Here is a 17,138-nt window from a genome sequence, read left to right as displayed (position 1 = left end):
ATTAATTGTATTTTAATTAATTGTATTATATATTTGTTTATGGAATTGAAATGTATTGGTATAAATAATTTTGGTAAATTATTAAAACCAAAAACAAAAAATGAAAAAATTAAATCATCAAATGTAAAATTTATTTATTTACACATTTTAATTTTCTTTAACTCTTAAATATCTTTAAATAGGTGTTAAATAGGTGTTATATACAGTTAATTAACTGTTAAATTACAGTTATATACTGTTTTATACAGTTGATTATATAATATTTGTATAGATAAAGATAATACCATATGATATATATGAAATATGGTTAGAAAGAAATGAAATCTTATTAAACAATAATAAATTACAAAATTCTAATTTTAATAAATTAAATAATTTAAATTTGAATTGGAGAGATGAAATATTTACAGAAAAGTTTCGTAAATCATTAATTAATTATTCAGAAAATTCAATTATAAATACATTATTTTATTATATAAATATATCAAATTCAATTAATACTAATAATACACTCAATTCTATTAATAATACTAATTCTATTAATACTATTAATACTATTAAGGATATTAAGAATATTAAGGATATAATTAAAGATATTGAAGAGAATTTAGATAAATTATTAGGAGTAGATTGTGGTATTATATTATGTTGTTTAATAAAATTAAATATATATAATAATAAATTAATAATAAAACTTTGTAATAAAATTATACAACGTAATGAAATTTTTAGTAAATTTTCACTTATATATTCATTACAATCACTTGTTTATATTATTAACTCCTCCAATACGGTGCTTGGTCAAACGGATACTGTTCCTCCTCCTAAGGGTATTAGTAGTAAGGTTAGTAGTAAGGATATTAGTAGTACTACTAGTACCGTTGGAGCAAGCACCGTTACTAAGGGAAAGGGAGCTAATTTTATGCCTATGGAGTGTACTAGTGAGAAAAATTTGAATGAAATTGCTGTTGTAACTAAAACTGGGGAGTCGGATACTTTTGTGGATACTGTGGATACTACTGGAAAGGGAGCTAATTCTATGGTTACAGAGTGTACTATAGGTAATAGTAGTAATATTGAGGAAACCCCTTTCGGGGTTGATGGTGAGGATACTTCTCTTGGTGGACCTCACACCGTAACGGAGAAATATGAGAGTAAAAAATTATTTATAAAAACATTAAATATATTAATAAAAAATTTAGAAAAATTTGATATAAATTTAATAGCACAAATTGTTAATATTATTACAAAAACAAATATTAATATTAATACACAATTACAATTTATTTCCAATTATATTAACTTCGTTACGGTGTCAGGTACAACAGAAACTAATAGTCCTGATAGTAACAGTACTACTGATAATACTAGTACCCTTAGAGCAAGCACCGTTACGGAGGAAAATTCTACTATCCAAATTGCTGCTCCCGGAAAGGGAGCAAATGACACTTTTAGTACTACGGGAAAGGGAGCTAATTTTACAGCCACAGAGTGTACTATGGGAAAGGGAGCTAATTTTATGCCTATGGAGTGTACTATGGGAAAGGGAGCTAATTCTATGCCTATGGAGTGTACTACTACTAATAATGAGGAAGCCCCTTACGGGGCTACTTGTGCCGTTGGAGCAAGCACCGTAACGTATATAAATTCTATGACAATATATTATTTATTAAATGGATTTTCTAGAGGAAAATTAATGAATAAAAATTTATTTAATTATATGAAAAATATTATTTTACAAAATTATAAAAATTATAATATTAATATTATTACATCAATTCTTAATTCATATTCTAAATTTTTATATACCAATCGTACTACAGTAGCTACAGATAGTACTGACCACACCGATACTACTGTCCATACACTAACCACAGACCATACACCTATTACTGTACATACAAATACTACAAATAATATGTATAATAATATATTGAATAAAGAATATTTGGAATTATATTGTAAATTAGCAGATGAAATAATAATACGTTCAGAAGAATTGAATTCATTACATATATCAATAATATCAAATGCTTATAGTAAAATATTATTATGTCATGAAGAATTATTTCAAATTCTATTAGAAAAATTTATACAACTTTATTATACATTTGAACCTAGACAAATTGCTATGTTCTTACATTCCATTAATAAATTACAATTTCAAACACATCATTTACATTATCTAATTAATACATCACTCAAGGTAATATACTAGTAATATACTAGTAATAGGTAGTTAAGGAGTTAGTAGGTAGTTAAGGGGTAGGTAGATTAGGTAGTTTAGGTACAGCAAAAATTGTAGGAGAGAGGAAAATTTATTTCTCCTAACCCGATCAATTTTGGGATTTATTTCCAAATTAGTGTTTTTTGGAATTATTTTTTACTATAATTGGTCAATTTTAGTTAGTCTAGTTAACTATAGCTAGATGGTAGTAGGTAGTCTAGGTGCAGCAGAAATTGAGGGACCGAGGAAAATTTATTTCTTCTAACCCGATCAATTTTTGACATTTATTTTTAAAATAGCTAATTAATGAATTATTTTTAGTTATTTTGGCTAATTTGCATTAATTATAGTTGATTCATATATTTAATGATGAATTATAGGATATAAAAAAATATGATATACAAAGTATAACAATGTTATTTCAAATATATATAAAAATTGATAATAATGAAATAATAATAAATAAATTATCTAATTATATTTATCAACTAATAAATAATAATATTAATAATAATTCTATTAATAATAAAATAATATTATTATCATTAATTAATACAATTATTAAAATAAATTCATTTAAACATTTACAATTATTATTATTAATTTCACAGGTAATTAAACAAATTAATAAAAATTAAAATTAAAAATTTATTTATTTATTTTATTTAAAATTAAATTAGTAAAAAAATTTTATGATTTAGAAAATTTTATTAATAAATGAATATAATGAAAATGAAATAATAAATTTAATAAATATATATTGTAAAATATATAATAAATATAAATTGGATAATATAAATGAAATAACAAATAAAATATTATTAAAATTAATTAATAAATTAAAATATATAAAAATTAATCCAATTATAGTAAGTTTTAAATAATAATAATTTTTTTTTTAGTTGATTAAATTGTTGAAATCATTTAGTGAAATTCGTTATATCAATTCTATAAACATTTTATTATATTTAATTAAACAAAATTTATATTTCTTTAATACATTAACATATACACAAATTATTTCAATTGTAATATCATTTATTTAGTTACGGTGCTTGCTCCAGTAGTAGTAGTTAAGTACTCTACAGTAGTTAGGTAATTAGGAGTAGTTAAGAGTACTCTACAGTAGTTAGGTAATTAGGAGTAGTTAAGAGTACTCTACAGTAGTTAGGTAATTAGGAGTAGTTAAGAGTACTCTACAGTAGTTAGGTAATTAGGAGTAGTTAAGAGTAGTTAAGAGTGTTGGATATAAATATTTGTAGTTGAGATCATTAGGAATGCTTGGAATTAATGATATTGATATCATTTCAATATTAAACACATTAAAACATACAAAGAAATTAATCTAATAATAAATAATATATAATATAGTACATGTAAATAATAGATAGGGTGTAGTAGAGTATTAGAGGTAATTAGTAGTAATTAAGAGGTGGTTAAGGGGTCTAAGAGTAGTTAAGGATTACTTAAGTACTTAAGATTATTTAAGAGTAAAGGTATACTTAAGACTAGTTAAGAGGTAATTAGGAGTAAGTATACTATGAGTAATTATAGAAGGAGTTAAAGGAGTATTTGGGACTATATAAGTGTGTTAGTAGGTATATAGTAATAAGATTAAGAGTATTAGAGGTATATTCGGGGTTTCAGGGTTTATGTGTATACTCGTGGATTAGGGTTTTATTAGTAGGTATAGTAAGTATTTAGGGGTTTTAGTACTATAAGTTTTTAGTATGTGTATACTCGTGAATTAGGGTTTTAAAACGGTGTATAGTAGTGGGAGTATATTAAGTATATGTATAGTACTATACAGTACTAGGTATGTAAGTGTATATTACATAGGGTATACTAGGAATACTAGAGTCACTAAGTAGTTAAGATACTATAGCTATTTAAGGGTAATTAAGGCCTATTAAGAGTACTTAAATCCAATATTAGTAAGTAGTTAAGAGCATTAGAGGTATATTAGTAGTATGTACTAGGGTTAGTAGGTATATAAAGTATACAACGAGTATATCAAGAGTACTACCGTACTGGGTATATTAGAAGTAGTTCTAGTGTATATAATATATATTAAAAGATTAAAGTGGATTAATAATAATATTACCAAAGGTAATATTACCAGATGAAATATACATTCCTAAATTATAAAGTTAAAAATTATTATTTTACCCATTGATCCAATTAATTGTGTAAATAATTTCTCCTTTATAAATATTAATTCATTATCAATTAATACTTTTAATTTTCTAAACAATTTTTTAAAGTAGTATTAAGTAGTTAAGGAGTAGTCTAAGGTAGTTAAGGTGTAGTCTAAGGTAGTTAAGGTGTAGTCTAAGTACAGTAGTCTTAGTTAAGTATATAGGATTAGGTAGATGAAATTACCCTTGAAAACCATCATCAATTACTTCCAATAAATGATTAAAATTTACATTTAATCCTTTCTAATATACATTTATATACACAATTATATATAAATAGTCTAAGGAGTCTAGTAGAGTAGTTAAGGAGTAATCTAGTCTTAAGTACTCTACACTAGTCAACTACAGTGGTCTAGTTAGGTAGTTAAAGGGTTAGAGATACATATGGAATTTCTAATAATGTGATAATATGTTGTTGATTGAATAATTTGAGTGATATTGTTTTAATTAATGAATTTAATTCAATTAATGTTCTTTGATTTTCATTACATCTTATCATTAATCCACCAATACTATTTTCATTCTAATATTACGTTAAGGTGTTACGTTACGGTGCTTGGTCAAGCGGTATTCCCGAAAGGGGATATAACTAACTACTTACTAACCCCCAAAGGGGATAAATAACTAATCCTACTAGGTAACTAGGTATATAACTAAGGGTATAAATACAGTAGATAACTAGTAGTGTATAACTAGGATAACTATAGGAGCCCCGGAGGGGTATATAGCTATATAGCTATAGAAGACCCCTTTCGGGGGTTGGTGGTTGGCTGTGTGACCAAGCACCGTAATGGAATACCAATAAAATTTGACTTGAAAAGAAAAATTTATTACAAAAATTATCTTTAAATTCAATAAATTGAAATGTATCAACAGGTTGACTTCTTGTTAAACAAATTAAATTATTTTCTTTAATTAATAACCATTTATTATCATTCATCTTAAATTCACTAATTATTCCATTACAGTGCTACGTTACGGTGCTTGGTCAAGCGGTAACTATGGAACTAACTAGGACCCCGTAAGTACTATAACTAACTAAAGAACTAAGTACTAAAGGTATATAACTAACTCCCTAGAGGTACTACCCTAAGGAAACTAACTATACCCTAATAACTGACTAATCCTATTAAGTATATAACTAACTGTTATATAACTAAAGAAATTAGTATAATTAGATAATTATATACTTAAGATTGGGTAATTTGTTAGAATATGTATTACAATATTGTTGTGGTATTGGTGTATTTATTGATTGATTTTGTATTGAATTTGTAGGTTTTGAACATTCCGGAAAGAAAAATGAACTACAACATAAATATAATCAAAATTAGGAAAAAATAATTACTAAAATAGTGATTTTGGAAATAAATCCTAAAATTGATCGGGTTAGGGGAAATAAATTTTCCTCAATCCTATCAACTTGCTGCTGTAACTACTCATATGGAAAAAATAATTACAAATTGTAAAATAAATATCTATTAGGTTGCAAAATGTGTAATTAATGGGGTTAGGTTAACTTACAAGAAAATGCATTTCCAACTATCATGTATATCTTTTTCATTATTATTCATATTTTGTTGTGGTATATAATTTGGATTAGGATATCCTTCTGGTACATTTTGATATGGTTGCATCATAGGATTCATACTATCAGTACCATTAGTCATAGGATTCATAGGATTCATAGGATTACCCATAGAATTCATAGGGTTCATAGGATTACCCATAGGATTCATGGGATTTGGTACCATTGAATTATCCATAGGTTGTACCATAGGTTGATTTACAGGTTGTGTCATAGGATTGGATACCATTCCTTGATCCATAGGTTGATTAACTGGTTGTGATTGTCCCATAGGATTTGATGCCATAGTATTTGGTGCCATGGGTTGTTGAGGTTGTCCCATTTGATCATATCCATATCCAGTTCCATTAGTACCCATACCATTAGGACTATAAGTAGTAGTAGTAGAACCTCCAGTACTGTTAGGAGTATTGGGATAATTAGGACTATAAGTAGTTGTAGTATCATATTTATTTAATGTATTTCCAAATTTCATTAATATATTTTTTTTTCTTTCTAATCCTTCCGTTACGGTGTAAGGTCCACGGCCAACAGTACCACCAACCCCGATAGGAGTTTCCTCAGTATTACACTCCATGGCTGTAAAATTAGCTCCCTTTCCCAGGGTACACTCCATAAGGGTAAAATTAGCTCCCTTTCCAAGGGTAGTAGTACTGTCTGGTGGACCTGACACCGTAACGGAGGAATTATTGCGATTAAATAGTTTAATAATTTTTTTATTATTTCCAATAAATTTTTGTTTTTCTAATAATATTTCATTCAAATTATCTTTCAAATTATTATTTAAATTATTATTATTATTTTTCAAATTATCTTTTAAATTATTATTTATATTAATTGTATTGATAAAAAATTTATTATATATAAAGAATATAAAAATAATATTAAAAATCATTTTTAAATACTTTACACACAAATATAAATTATTTTAATTTATATAATAAATTTACAACATCACCACAAATATTATTACAATATTCCTAATTATACAATTAATTTCTCTAATTTATCAAAATATTAAAATTATTATTAAAAAATAAATTAATTGTGTAAAATAAATTAAAATGTGTAATATTAATTAAAATGTGTAAAATAATTTGTATATGGATATTGATAAATTAAGTAATATATATTCAATATTATATACTTTGGAATATTTAGAAAGAGGATTAATATCTGGTAATATAAAATTTGAAGAATATAAAATTGAATGTAATTCCATTTTAAATTTATTTAAACGTTTCAATACAATTAATTTACAACAATTTATTCAAGTAAATCTTTATTCAATAATTAAATTAAATTATTTTATTAAATTATTTTTTATTCTATTTTATTATTTTTTGGATAGGATTATAAAATTGATTTTCAATTAGCAATTAATAGAATTAATATTGGTCTACCAAATAATACACATCAAGTAATAATATATACTATAGTTATAAGTAGTAAAGTACTAGTAGATTGGTAGGTAGTAGTAGGTAGTTAAGTAGGTAGTCTAGGTGCAGCAAGAATTGATCCAGAGAGGAAAATTTATTTCCTCTAACCCGATCAATTTTTGACATTATTTCCAAAATAGGATTTTTTGGAATTATTTTTTAGTTAATTTTGGTTAACTAATTCTATACTTAGTTAACTATAGTTAAGGGGTTAGGTACAGCAATTTGGATAGTAGAATTTTCCTCCGTAACGGAGCTTGGTCTAGTACTACTATCCTTAGTACTACTAATACCAGTAGCACCCTTAGTATTAGTACTAGTACTGGGTTTAGAACCTAGTACCTATAGGTCACTTGGCTCCCTCAGGTGCAGCAATAATTGATCTAGAGAGGAAAATTTATTTCTCCTAACCCGATCAATTTTGATCATTTATTTTTAAAATAGCTAATTTCTAATTATTTTTTCCTAATTTTATCTTATTTTGGTTTAGGATTTAGGTATATTTGATTTAAGTGGTAATTTTATTACTCTTATTGATGCTTTAAAATTAGGAATTACTAATACTAATCAAGTATCACTACTAACACTACTATTCATACTATTACTACTTAAATTATTAATATTTATTTATTTATTATTAGTTAATGATGGAAAATTTTCAGTTATATATGTTAATAAATGAAATAATAAAATCAATTGAATTAAATGATAAATGTTATAATGGTGAAGAATTTTGGGAAATAACAAATCTTAAGCTCTTAAAATTTTGGCAACAATTACTTGAAAATTCACAAGAATTAACAATAAAACAATTACAAGAATTATTACAAGATATAGAATCCAATTATTTCATATATCGTCAACATTTATTATTACACTAACAAATTAATAAAATTTTAATTTAAATTAATTTAATAGTATTTTTATTTAAATTTAATTAAAATTAATTAATTTTTGAGAAATTTTGAGAAAAATTTAGAAAATGTGCAAATTGGTGCAATTTAGACAAAAAGATCCGAAATTCCTCTAAAAATCAATTATTTAATATTAAATGATAAAATGTATAATAATCGCAATAATAATAAAATTAATAAATACATTACCATATTGTAGTGATATTAATATTAATAAACCTTGTATATATAATGGTCCAATACAAAAGGTAATTTCACTAATATTAATTTAATAATATTAATAATTTAATAATATTAATAATTTAATAATATTAATAATTTAATAATAAATTTTAATTTAATAATTATATTAAATTTGTTTAGAGAATATTTGTATTGAAATCATTAACACCAAATGAGAATAAAACAACAGAAGAAATAAATGAAGAAAATTGGCATAATGTAAATAAAGGATTTATACATTATTTTTATCGTTCTTCCGTTACGGGGTCAGGTCCAACAGCAAGTAATGGACCTAAGGAAGCTGTTACTGAGGATAGTAGTACAGTTGGACCAAACACCGTTACTGAGGAAAATACTAGTACCCCGGGAAAGGGAGCTAATTCTATGCCTATGGAATGTAATAGTAGTAATATTGAGGAATACCCCTCCGGGGTTGGCCGTGGACCTCACTCCGTAACGGGAAAAACCAAATTAATAAATATAAAATTACATAATGGTATATTAATACCACATTTAAGACATGTACAATATGCATTGAATATGGGTGTTGGTACACCAAAACAAGAAATAAATCCAATAATAGATACGGGTAGTACAAATACTTGGGTAATATCACAAAATTGTATATCAAATACTTGTGAAGGTGTTGCATCATTTAATAGTAAAAAATCGGAAACTTTTAATCCTATAAATGAAGGATTAAAAATTAAATTTGGTACTGGTATTATTAAAGGTGTTTTAGGTATTGATAATATTACTATTGGTAATGATATTATTAAACAACAAATTTTTGGTCTTGTTAATGAAGAAAATTCTAATATTTTTAATGTAAGTTACGGTGCTTGTACACACCGACCCCGAAAGGGGTCTTCTATATAGTTCATTAGTTATCTACTGTTAGTTATCCTATTCCGTTTGACCAAGCTCCGTAACGGAACACCTTAACTGAGCCTACCCCATAAACTACCGTTTTTGCAACCTTTTAGTACAATTATTTATTTTTTGTAATTATTTTTTCGATATAAGTAGTTACAGCAGCAAGTTGAGAGGAGAGAGGAAAATTTATTTCCTCTAACCCGATCAACTTTTGACATTTATTTTTAAAATGGGATTTTTTAGAATTATTTTCTAGTTATTTTGGCTAATTATTAATTATTAGTTAATTATTGATTAATTGTTGATTATTGGATTAGGTAATAAAATTTCAAGGTATAATTGGATTAGGATTTCCTAAATTAGCATTTGATCATCATACATCACTTTATGATAATTATTCTAAACAAATTAATGCAGATTTAATCTTTTCATTATATTTCTCAAATCAAGTAATTATATATAAATTTAATATATAATAATTTAATAATTTTAATTTATAATATTAATTTTAATTTATATATATTTAATTTATATATTTAATTTAATTTTATAGTATTCATATTTAATGATGGGTGGTATTGATAAAAGATTTTATAAAGGAGATTTATATATGTTACCAGTAATTAGAGAATTATATTGGGAAATTAAATTATATGAATTATGGATTGGTAATATTAAATTATGTTGTAATAATGAATCTTATATTATTTTCGATTCTGGTACTTCATTTAATACTATGCCACATACTGAATTTTTATTATTTAAACAATATATTAAACCCAAATATTGTAATGGTATCTTAATCAATCTATACTAGTAGTAGGTAGTTAAGGGGTAGTTAAGGAGTAGGTAGTTAAGGTAGTCTAGGTGCAGCAAAAATTGTAGGATTGAGGAAAATTTATTTCTTCTAACCCGATCAATTTTGGACATTTATTTTTAAAATCCTATTTTTTAAAATTATTTTTTCATAATTTTTGTTAACTAATTACTATAGTTAGTTAAGAGTAGTTAATGGATTAATTGATGAATTATAGGATTAGAAAATATATATGAAGAATATCCAATAATAAAATATAAATTAGAAGGTGGTATTGAAATAAATATAGAACCACAAGAATATATATTTCTTCATAAAGATAAATGTCGTATTGCTTATATGCAAATTGATGTACCATCAAGTTATGGACGTGCATTTATACTTGGTACACAAGCTTTTATGACACATTATTATACTGTTTATCAAAGACAACCACCTATGGTACGTTACGGTGCTTGCTCCAACAGCAACAGCACCAAAACGGGTTCACTAACTCCCCAAAGGGGCTTCTTAACCTCTGAGAGGGGTCTCTTTAGTTATACTAGTTATTTACCCTTAGTAGTTATATACCTACAGTATTTAGTTCTCTTTCCAGGGTCTATTTAGTGTATATTTAGCTCCCTTTCCTAGTAGTATTTAGTTCTATAGTTAGTTATATAGTAGTATTTCTTTAGTTATATACTTTAGGTAGTTAGTTAGTTATACAGCTTCTGGGCCTATTACTGGCCGTGGACCAGAACACCGTAACGCTGTATTAGGTTGGATTTGCTAAATCTGTAGATCCATCAGAACTTGATCCAAACATCAAATCATTAATAAATAATCTTTAATTTTTTTCTCTTCATTTTCTTTCCAATTAATTAATTAATTGTATTGAATTTATTTAAATTTATTTGAATTTATTTATTTAATTTTATTTAAATTGAATTGAATTTAATTGAGATCATTAAAATTATTAAATTTAATAAAATTATTAATAATTTCTTTATTTGATTGTGTAATTTGATGTTCTGTAGTTTGTTGTTCTGTAGTTTGATTTTTGGTAATTATGAATTGTAATTTAGTAAGTTCAAGTCTTGATGATGTAATATTAATCCAAGGTTTTTTCTTACCAAATTTACAATATAAAACTGGCATACCATTAATTATTTTAGCTTTATGTTCATAATCTATTCTAACCATTTTTCTTTCTTAAATATACAATATAAATAATTAGTTGATAGGGTTAATAAGAAAATTTTTTATATATATTAATTTTTTTTAATAAAACAATTAATATTGTTAGTTAGTATAAGAGAGTGTTAGAGAGTTCAATTGAAAATAAGAGTTAGTGTCTGTTAGTGAGAATGAGAGTTAGTGTGTGTTAGTGAGAATGAGACTGTGTGTTGGTAATTTTTTTAAAAATAGTTTATGAATTACATTAATAATATATAATCAATGTGTTAACTAGTGGTTAATATCCTTAAGACTCTAATAGCCATAGTATTAGTAGTCTAGTACTTAGTACCCCTAGAGTACGCTAGATAACTACTATATACATGATACTGTAGTACTCTAAAACCGTTATATACCTAGTAGTATATACTTAGTACTAAAAATCTTAGTTCACGAGTATACACATACTAATATACCTATGAGTAAATAATACCAGGAGTACTTAGTACCTCTTATATACTTGTATGTATATACACTAGTGTATAGAAATACCCTTAACTGTATAGTCTATATAACCTAGTAACTAATAGACTCAATAGTCTTAGAACACCTCTGGTGAATATGCCTAGAACAAACTAGTCTATGGTATAAAATCAACTCTGGCTTAACACGAGCTCAATTAAGACATGGTAAGTTAAGACCTGATACCATACACATTCTATCTAAAATATACTATAGCTATTTATATATTTATATAGAGTCCAGATATTTGACCATTATAACCATCCATTGGATAATGGATTAGCTCATTTCAGTAACTAGGATAAGTTATTCTCTAATCATTGGCAGTGGGGGGAATATGGTGTACCCCACCGGTAGGGGAATTTGACCCAGACTCTATCACTATAATTACTTTGTTACTAGAGCTAACAACTTAAGACAACTAGTTAAGTCAGAGATGAAGTTCGTTATATTAGCTTTACTTGCTTTGGCATCTGGACTCCATGCAGCAGAATTGGACCTCAAGAAATTAGGCTTTGTCCTTTTTGGAAAGCACGGTGAAGGTACTGGAGTTACTCCAAAGGCCGGCGAATGCCCACTAGGTACTCTTCCCGACACTGTATTCCTCCACAAGACCTTTTCAAAGGGTGGTAAATTCTTCACATGGGTTAGACCAGTACATGGTAAGGTTCATAAACTAGTATGTGGAACCGTTGCTGTTTGGGAGGCTGCTGTTGGTGAAGTACTCCTTGACTTGCACTTTGTAGGTAACAAGGAATCTGAGAAGTTCCTCCACTTGGAACTTTTCCACCCAGCTGTTGGTTCACATCATGTATTCCTTAAATTCGCTGCTGGTGGTGCTCTTGAAGCTCATCTTGGTATGGCAGCCTTTGTAGCTGGTGTTCATGGATTAGTCGAAGGACTTCCTGCACTTGAAGGACTTCCCGCACATCCATTTGTACACGCATTGGCCGCTCATGCTGCTCATCTTGCCCATCATGATAAACATGCTGCACTCAGTGCCGCTGGTGGTCTTGTTGTCGCCTAATTTAATTAATTTAAGTTTTAATAAATCGTTTGGTATTAAACAAACAGGACTTTGTTTAGTACTTTGTAACCCTTATATACTAGTAATACTATACCTTATATACTTGTATGTATATACACTAGTGTATACTCATGCATATATTACCTATTACTATATACCTATTACTGTATAGTACTATACATATACTAAATTACGAGTATACACTAAAACCCCTCAATACTCTACACCTATTATATCTAGTACTACTATACATACTCCTAATACTCTAGTATACCTAAGTACCCCTAACTACTCTACTATACCCTATGTAATATACATTATTAATATATTATTAGATTAATTTTTGAGTAATATATTATGATATGCTTTTTGTATATAATCTTTTAAACGATCTAATCCAAAATTTCTATTCATTGTTACTAATGTATTTAATTCACAATATGGTGGTACCATCTTCACTCCATTATTCATTCCTCTATTCAATCCTATATCCTGTGTACTTAATCCTATATCCGGTTTAAATCCTATATCTAGTGTACTAAAATTATCTGTATTAAATTTATCCAAATTATTATCTGTATTAAATTTATCCAAATTATTATTTGGTGTATTTAATCCTATATCCGGTGTATTTAATCCAATATCTGTAGTATTTAATCCTATATCCACACTATTTGGTCGTATATTTGGACTACCAAATCCTAAATCTGCAGTAGTAAAATTATCAGTAGTAAAATTTTGAAGATTATATAAAGTTTTATATTCTTTTAAAAAACAATTATAACATTTAAATTTCTTTTCTTTTATATTTTCATACATTAAATTATATTTATCCAATACATTTATATTCATAACATTAACACCCGTAGTACCCATAGTACCCGTAGTATCAGTCACCGTACCAGTACTAGTAGTACCGTTGGTATTATTAAGATTGGATGGTATATAACATTGATTACAGAATTTGGAAAATTTGTGTAATTGTAATTTTTGTATATATTTTTTATAATTGTTTTTTTGATTTTTAGCATTTTTTTCTAATAATTGATAATTTTGTCCAAAACCATCTTTAGCACCGGAACTGACAAGTATTTCTAATCTATTAAAATAACCTTTATCAGATTTACTACGCCATACTCGTAATACAATATGTGATAAATAATGTAAATCATTAATATTTTCAATTTGTTTGGAATTAGTATCAAATGAATCATCAAGTAAATGTGCATATTTAAAGAAATTAAATACACTAAATAAATGTGATGCTGATGTTACATAATAACGTGATCTGATTTTTGGATTTCCATCATATGGTAATACATTTGTTATATTTAATAATTCCGATTCTATATCTTTACTTTCCATTGTTTTATTATATTTATATCCTAAATCATGATATCCTTTATTATTTGTTAATTTATCTTCTATATTCTCATGTGACCATAAATTATATGAATTTATTATTTTTTCCTCCGTTACGGTGTCCGTTACGGTGCTTGCTCCAACTGTACAAATATTCTCACTGTCCTTAGTATTAACAACCTCACCAACAGCCCTGATAGGGGCTCCCTCAATACCTACAGTATCCAAAAAAGTACCTGACTCCCCAGATTTAGTGACAACAGCAATTTCATTAGAATTTTTCTCCTCCGTAACGGTGCTTGCTCCTACGGTACTAGGATCAGTACTACTACTGTTAGTTAGGGGATTAGTAGTACTGTTAGGAGGAATAGTATCTGTTTGACCAAGCACCGTTACTGAGGAATTATATAATAATTCAGTTTGTGATTTATTATTAAAAAGATACATTTCAGAAGGTTTTAAACCACCAATAAAACATTTACCATTATCAAATATATCTTTAGAATTTAAATATGTATTTGATATTAATAAACTTGTTGCCGCTATTGATGCTGCACTTGTATCATTTTTTAATATCTCATTTAATTCCATTACGGTGTCTTCCGTTACGGTGCCAGGTTCACGGCCAGTAATATCCTTAGTACCAGCCCCGAAAGGGGCTTCCTTAGTATTATTAGTAGTACACTCCATACCCATAGAATTAGCTCCCTTTCCCTCAGTAACGGTGCTTGCTCCAATGGTACCAGCAGTACTACTAATATCCTTAGTACTGTTGGTACTATCTTTAGTACTGTTAGTAGTATTAGTATTAACCTTACTATCAGTAGTAACCTCAGGTCCATTACTATCTGCTTGACCAAGCACCGTAACGGAGTTATCATCAATAGATTCAGTATATAATAAATGATATGTAACATCATGTAATATTTTTTGTAATAGATTCCATGCAATAGTAACACCGATTTCAAGTTTTTCTTTAGGTGTAACACCATACTCACATGGTGAAATTACAGAACTTAAACGTTCTACAATATTATATATTTCAAATCCTATTTCTAAACCATGTCCTAATAAATAATGTAAATGTATTAAATCATATCTTATATTATCTACTATATCACTTAATTTTGTATAATCATATTTCATTAATATTTTCTCAGTTACGGTGTCTTCCGTTACGGTGCTTGGTCCAACGGAACCCCCGAAAGGGGTTTCCTTAGTATTAGTATCCTCACCATCAACCTCTTCCTCACTGCCATTAACTCCAATAGTATCCTTAAAAGTACCTGACTCCCCAAAATTAGTTACAACAGCAATAGTATTGGAATTTTTCTCAGTAGTACACTCCATACCCATAAAATTAGCTCCCTTTCCCATAGTACACTCCATAGGCATAGAATTAGCTCCCTTTCCAGAGGTACACTCCATAGCTGTAAAATTAGCTCCCTTTCCCGGAGCAGCAAATCTGGTATTAGAATTTTCCTCCGTAACGGTGCTTGGTCCAATAGTACCAATATAGTTAGTACTGTTGGTAGTAGTATTAATATCAGGTCCATTACTGTCTGTGTGAGCAAGCACCGTAACGGAGGCAAATTTATTTAATAAATTATACCAACGATTTATTATATTATTAAGTTTATTAATAAAAAAATTATATTGATAAGAATATAAAGAATTCCAAATTAATTCATTTTTAATATTCTTAATATATTTAATAATTAAATTATATAATTGTGGAAAATCTTGTAATTTATATTCAGAATCTTGTATAGCTTTATGATAATAGTAACGATCATATTCTGTTAATTGTTTTAATATTTGTGTATACAATTTAGTACCAAAGGTAGAAATTAATTGATTTAATAACATTTTACATCTGGTTCTTTGTTTTGATATTGTTGTATCATTTAATAATTCATATGCTCTTTTATTTCTTATTGTCATTGTTACTAATATTGGTGTTAAATCTCCTTCTAATTCTAATATACCTTTTGTAAATGATGCACTTGTTATTTGACATCTACCTTCATCACTACTATATATCTTAAAATCATGTCGAAATGTACTATGTAATCTTATCAATCCACTACAATCTGCTGGATATAATGTCTCTCTAAATCTACGTCCCAAATCTTCTGCTTGTAATTTACCTACTTCTGTCAAATCACCTCCCCATTTCGCTACTATTAATACACTATCCAATTTCTTATCTATCTCATTCATTCTATTAATACTATTATTATTAGTAATATTAGTAGTAATAGGATTGGGACTAGTAGTAGGAGTAGTAATAGTGTTAGAGGGAGTAGTAAGAGTGTTGATGGGAGTATCAGTACTAGTAATGTGATTGGAAGTAGTGTGATTGTGAGTAGTGTTGGTGGGAGTAGTTATAGTATTAGTTGGAGTATTAGAATAGGATTCAATATTAATATTTGAAGGTTCATTAATATTAGTAGTAGTACACTTCATAGGCATAGAATTAGCTCCCTTTCCCTCAGTAACGGTGCTTGCTCCAGTAGGATCCTTAGTACTGTTAGTACTATTAGTACTATTAGTACTATTATTAGTACTAGTAACTTCAGTACCATTAGTAGCCGTGTGACCAAGCACCGTAACGGAAGAATTCATTGGTATATTAATAAATTGTGGTTTTAATTGTACTTTTCTATTAATACCAGAAAATTCATAACCTTTATCAAGCATTTTTTTCAATTCTTTAAAATTTTCAAATTCATTCATTAACATTTTTATATCCACTTCTTCCAAATTCTTCATATTAACATCTTTAGTA

At 27.1% G+C, this 17,138-nt stretch overlaps 4 protein-coding genes across 4 annotated transcripts, besides 3 other annotated features; 2 read left to right on the top strand and 2 right to left on the bottom strand.

Moving 5' to 3' along the window:
* Positions 1-39: 39 nt before the first annotated feature.
* On the top strand, positions 40-2,218 carry TA02760 (uncharacterized protein; the record flags this gene model as incomplete). The annotated part of the gene is made up of 2 exons (XM_949001.1): positions 40-123; positions 272-2,218. The coding sequence occupies 2 exons, from the start codon at positions 40-42 to the stop codon at positions 2,216-2,218; spliced, it is 2,031 nt and encodes a 676-aa protein (XP_954094.1).
* A 2,450-nt stretch (positions 2,219-4,668) lies between these two features.
* TA02755 (uncharacterized protein) lies at positions 4,669-6,908 on the bottom strand (the record flags this gene model as incomplete). Its single annotated transcript, XM_949000.1, has 8 exons — positions 4,669-4,767; positions 4,808-4,948; positions 5,027-5,153; positions 5,205-5,395; positions 5,426-5,492; positions 5,616-5,732; positions 5,849-5,903; positions 5,969-6,908. The coding sequence occupies 8 exons, from the start codon at positions 6,906-6,908 to the stop codon at positions 4,669-4,671; spliced, it is 1,737 nt and encodes a 578-aa protein (XP_954093.1).
* Positions 5,042-5,110: a sequence feature (2 probable transmembrane helices predicted for TA02755 by TMHMM2.0 at aa 443-465 and 472-494).
* Positions 5,129-5,153: a sequence feature (2 probable transmembrane helices predicted for TA02755 by TMHMM2.0 at aa 443-465 and 472-494).
* Positions 5,205-5,248: a sequence feature (2 probable transmembrane helices predicted for TA02755 by TMHMM2.0 at aa 443-465 and 472-494).
* A 1,595-nt stretch (positions 6,909-8,503) lies between the features above and the next one.
* On the top strand, positions 8,504-10,887 carry TA02750 (pepsinogen, putative; the record flags this gene model as incomplete). The annotated part of the gene is made up of 5 exons (XM_948999.1): positions 8,504-8,614; positions 8,730-9,416; positions 9,782-9,913; positions 10,018-10,258; positions 10,499-10,887. The coding sequence occupies 5 exons, from the start codon at positions 8,504-8,506 to the stop codon at positions 10,885-10,887; spliced, it is 1,560 nt and encodes a 519-aa protein (XP_954092.1).
* Positions 10,888-13,321: 2,434 nt separating this feature from the next.
* On the bottom strand, positions 13,322-17,122 carry TA18476 (uncharacterized protein; the record flags this gene model as incomplete). The annotated part of the gene is made up of 1 exon (XM_948998.1): positions 13,322-17,122. One exon carries the CDS (start codon positions 17,120-17,122, stop codon positions 13,322-13,324), a length of 3,801 nt encoding a protein of 1,266 aa, XP_954091.1.
* Between the last annotated feature and the right edge of the window lie 16 nt (positions 17,123-17,138).

The sequence above is a fragment of the Theileria annulata genome, chromosome 1, assembly GCF_000003225.4.
Source record: "Theileria annulata chromosome 1, complete sequence, *** SEQUENCING IN PROGRESS ***".
NCBI lineage: Eukaryota > Apicomplexa > Aconoidasida > Piroplasmida > Theileriidae > Theileria > Theileria annulata.
The sequence above is the reverse complement of the archived record's forward strand: the minus strand, read 5'-3'. Positions and strand labels throughout refer to the sequence as shown.